This window comes from Mus pahari, chromosome 5 (assembly GCF_900095145.1).
Source record: "Mus pahari chromosome 5, PAHARI_EIJ_v1.1, whole genome shotgun sequence".
NCBI lineage: Eukaryota > Metazoa > Chordata > Mammalia > Rodentia > Muridae > Mus > Mus pahari.
Window position 1 is genome coordinate 126,211,136 of NC_034594.1, and position 5,170 is coordinate 126,216,305.

The following is a 5,170-nucleotide window of genomic DNA, read 5'->3' on the forward strand; positions in this document are numbered from 1 at the left end:
AAGAAGAAGAAGAAGAAGAAGAAGAAGAAGAAGAAGTCGACGACGACAAGCACCTGGATTCTGAGTTTGAGTGTCAATTACCTCACGGATGCAATTTCATGAGAGACAAACAAATCAAAAGCATGTCACTTTATATATGTTATACGACTTTAAATATATTCATGTGACTCACTAAGTTAAACACAAAAGAGACAAATTGTTACTACAAATAGGCTGCTAAGTGTTTTCAGAATCAGGCTGGCCAGACTATTTTTGGGAGGAAGAGATGAGAGATTCAACTTCCATCAGAGTTCAAGGCCACCTTACACGTTTTGGGCATGTTCTTGGGAGCAGAGGATTTGATAAGTCTCTATGTGATGTGTTCTCCTGAGCCACAAAGGGCAAGGAGGGCTGACATGAAAGCCAGGGCTGAAATTCTAATCTGTTTTAGGTTTGTGTCTAATGTTTTACCTTCATTGTTAGGTAAGTCCTGGAGCAGATCTGCCTAAACAGGATGGAAAGCTTAGCACCTTTCTTGGGCTGTTGAGAAGAGATGAAGAGAAGACCTGAAAGTCCCTAGAGATACAATGTAACAGGTCCTCACCTGTTTATCAGCTAGTGGTCACCAAGTTCTTTAGATTGTACCTTCTGAGTTTCCTAGTCTCTTTCTCCTTGGGTGTTTCACTACCATCATCTCTCCCTTGGATAGTTGCAGTGGCCTTTTATTTGGCTCTCCTCACTTGGCTCTATCCTCTGAGCCCCGCAGTGGCCTCTCTAAAACGTGAACAGGCTCAACCATTCCTGCCCACTAACTCTCTGCAACATTTCTTTGCTTACAAGGTGCCCTATACCGCCTATAGCTTATAGCTCTTCATAGCCAGATTCGCAGCTCCTTTTCTACCACGCTCTTCTCTGCATCTTGATCAGCTCTAGCCATACCTCCCCCAGAGTTATGATCCAGACCTCTGAGGACCCATGCCACAGTCTCTCACAAAGGCACGGTATGTGTCTCCTACTCATTGCTGGGCATCCGAACTCACCGTACCTGTACTCCAGACAGTGTGGATGGACCCAGCTGTGCAAGGCGGCTCACAATAGCCAACCTTTTGCCAAGTCTACAAGCTTGCTTACTACTAATGCTTTCATTTAGCAGATGAAGAACCAGACTTCAAGTGGTTAAAGAGCCTGAAAAGTTACTGAGAACACTGTGATGGTTTGAACAAGGATGATAGGTTCATATATTTGACTGTTTGGTTACCAGCTGGTAGACTATTTGGGAAGGATTAGGGGGTGTGGCCTTATTGGAGGAGGTGTGTCACTGGGGGTGACTTTGAGGTTTCAAAAACCCCCAGCCAGGCCCACTCTCTTTCTCTGCATGTTGCCTACAGATCAGGATGTCAGCTTTTAGCTACTGCACCCTGCCATGATGATAATGGACTCACCCTCTGAAACTGTAAGCAAGCCCCAATTAAATGTTTTCTTTTATAAGCTGCCTTGGTCATGGGTTCTCATTACAGCAATAGAACAGTGACTAAGACAGGCATTAACAAGCGAATAAACCAAAAAATTTTGCCAGGTCAGGCTGACTCTAAAGCCAGTGTTTTAGCTGAGACCAACCCTGTAAGTCTCGGTAATTATATCTTAACCATAATTTCACCTGCAAGAAACAACCAGGAAGCAACATTGCGACTTCAGACTTTCGCAGCCCACAGGAGTAGCCCACAGGATCCCTGGATACAGGCCAGTTTGGATCAGGACAGGCATGGCCCAACTCCTTGTATATCCCAGTGTGGCATGAATGGAAAAATATAAATGATCTACCATAATGACATAGTCTCACTTGGCTCCCAAATAAAGCTGTTTGAGGAAAGGACCTGGTATCTCAAGCAATCTGTCCCTAAGGAAGGGGAAAGTGCGAAAATGAGCCTACACAGCACTTCTGACTTTGTGTCTGGATGGACTGCTTGGGTACAAAGTCTGCTGTTGAACCTGACTTTACAAAACAATTGATGGCATCCTATAGATTCGTTTTTGTTATGTAATACCAACACACACGTATGTATTTAATTATAGCCAAGAGGAAAATTGCTGTTATATATATATATATATATATATATATATATATCTTTTATAATGAGGTCAAAAAAGCTAAGAACACCTGGATCAAAGGTTCTGCCACTGCCAATAGCTGCCTGGGTGGCCTTGTGCAAAAACACTGCCAACTGCTCATCTTTTCAATCAAAGGATTCTTAGTTGCTGATCCACTCGAAGTTACTTTTAATTCTAAGATTCAGAGACTGTTTTCAATCTTGGAATGTTTTCTACTAGGTTTCAATCAGTTTATCCTGACTCAGAGGGAGCCTACTCTACATGACCACTTTCATACATTTTTTGTTTTAAAGTTCACTTTACGTATCTAAGCTCCACAACAGGTTTTGATAGGACTAGTGAAATGGTTACTATTGTCAAGAAAACGAACATGGCTATCATGCCACAGTTAGCCCTTTTTGGTGACAGTTATACATGATCGAGCACCGTGGCCTCGGATACCTGGCAGTGGTGACCGGCACACCAAGAAGCAACAGTAACCGTGAATGTGAAAAGTCGGGTGATCAGAGGAAAGCACTTCAGCTAAGTGACAGAGAAACCCGCACCAGGTATCATCACAGTTGACAGGACACACGCACAGGAAAAACAGTCGCTAGGTTCTCGCAGAGTTTTGTTTACATGACCTTAACTCCTCAGGACATGACAGCCACCGGGTGCTCTCCTTAAAGAGTACATGTCACTTGAAGTTTGAGTCCAATAAATACCTGGGAGGTGAAACTGTTCTAAGAAGTAACACTTGCAGTTTCGGGTATTACTAAAACGCTTAAAGTTCACGCTCTATCTCAAAAATACAACATGGATAACACGGGGATTATGGAAGTTCTGTTTTTAGTCTGTGTGGTGCTGCCGGGCATGGAAAAAGTCCCACCTAACTCCCACTGGTAAATTACAGGGACCGGACAGTTTAAAGAAGCATGTTACTGATTGAACGGGTGTGGAGGGGTCCCCTGGTGCCAAAGAAAAGAAAGGGAGGGGATTGAAAGAGGAATGGCTTTAGGGCAAGGAAACCCTCGGCTGGCACAACCCATTAGCTTCGTGTTTTTAACTCCAGGGGCTTTATGGGTAAACTCCTGTCACTTTAGAGCGCAACTCTACGGGAGCCCCAGGTAGGGAGGAGGAGATGGGCTTTCTGCTGATCCTCGACCTGACCGAGTGTGGATCCTCGAGGTGAATTCAGCCACCATCACCGTGTGCAGGGAAAGGCAAGTTGGAGGCGCGGTGGGAGCACTCACCTTCCCTTCTGGAGGTGGCCTGGGCTGCGGGCAGCAGGAGCGCGACACTGAGGCAGCAGCTGAGCCAGAGCGCAGGCATGGCCGGGCCGCGCTCCGCCGCTGCGGGTGCCTGCCGGGCGCCGAATCTTCGCCCCGCTGTGCCTTCCTTTTCCCTCGATCAGGTGTTTTATCGACTCTTCTCCCTGACTCAGTCCTGACAGGAAGAGAGCCGGTGTTTCGGGGCGTGACTCACCTGTGAACAAGGAGGACCCAACCCTCCGAGGCAGACAAACACTCAGCGCACGCCGAGCAGTAAACCCGCTCGCTGCGGCCCGGGCTCCCCCCGCCCCCCTCCGCAACTGGGGAGCACACCTGGCCCCGCCGAGGGCGTGGTGCAGAGGCTGTGGTCCAGAGATCCTTCTGGAATGTGCCACATCCCCTCCCTCCACCCGCACCCCGCTACACACAGCCGTTCTCTCCCGGGGTGGTCCTGGGCAGAACTCAAGGTGGTAGATATCAGCCACCCCTTCCTCAAAACCGGAGGGGGCGAGGGAGTCTCAAGGGCACAGACGCTGATCCATCCCGATCACACTCGGAAACCCCCTCCACTCTAGTCTAAAAAACATTAACTAGAGTGGAAATTAACTAGAGTGAGGGGCCCAACAGGATTGATCCTCTTCACTCTCAGGGCAACTTTTATTCTGAGATTCAGCACGTATACTATACATACCTCTGATTTTACTCACTTCTAAACACACACACACACACACACACACACACACACACACACACAAACCAAGGTGACTCAAAGATTGCTCTCCTGGGTCTTCTAGCTACCCCCTTAACCTTGAACTAGCAAACTCATTAAGCCACTAACTGTTACGAACTAGTTCACAGTTGGTATTCAATAAGCCTTCTGTTCATAAGAGAAAAGGGACATGGTTTCTCAGTCTTTTAACATCTCAGAGCATATTTTTCACGCCATTCTCTCTGGCCCTGCTAGAAAATAACGTTAAGAGGGATAGTGGCAGCCAAGTCCGTGTGCTAGCTGAAGTGAGTTAACACCAGGTGGGGGAGGGGATGCAAACCTTGGCATGTATCCCGCACTGTCCTGGGAACTTCTCCTAAGGTGAATAATGCAGAAGTGACTGTCAGGGAAGGCTTTTAAGTCCTGCTGTAGACTTAAGATTTACTAGCGTTTATGTAGACACAATGTATCCATTACAACCAATCACCACTCCTTTTCCCCATGGTAAGGACCGCAAAGGCCCTAAACAAATACCTAGTCACTGACTAAATGAATGAGTGTACCATAGATAGTTCCGCAGCTTAATGCTCTAAGGTAACTAACAATGTAATCCATACATATTGTCAGAGGGTGTGAGAATTCCCATGTCTAAGTGTGACGGTGACCAGTGTAGGCTGACCAGGAGAGATGTGGCTGGCTTTGTACAGAACATGGAGTCTGAACTAGACACCTAATTCTAACCAGGAAGTAGATAAAGCATTGAAAAACAAGAGAGGCAAGATAGGGTACTGCAGACAAGCCGACATCTCTAAAATCTAGTGCAAAATGAGCAACAGAATGGACATTCTAATTTTCTTAACCTAGACTCAACTCTCTTCTACTCTGTCCAAATAATGTGAAGAACCTTCTCACTCAAAATCAGTGCCCAGCTACTGCTAACACTTCAGTTCCTTGAGAGCAGGCATCTATAATTTTTTTTCTTCCAGTAGCAGCTATGTAGGAGAGAGAGAGAGAGAGAGAGAGAGAGAGAGACAGAGAGACAGAGAGACAGAGAGACAGAGAGACAGAGAGACAGAGAGACAGAGAGACAGAGACAGAGACAGAGACACACACACAGAGAGAG

The 5,170-nt window shown here is 46.5% G+C and overlaps 1 protein-coding gene across 1 annotated transcript in view; it reads right to left on the bottom strand.

The window, feature by feature from the left end:
- Lamc2 (laminin subunit gamma 2) overlaps window positions 1-3,572 on the bottom strand; it is a 63,405-nt gene extending 59,833 nt beyond the window's left edge. The window contains exon 1 of the mRNA XM_029539350.1: window positions 3,321-3,572. Coding sequence (XP_029395210.1) covers window positions 3,321-3,399 — 79 coding nt within the window. The 5' untranslated portion in view covers window positions 3,400-3,572. The remainder of the gene's footprint in view (window positions 1-3,320) is intronic.
- Between the last annotated feature and the right edge of the window lie 1,598 nt (window positions 3,573-5,170).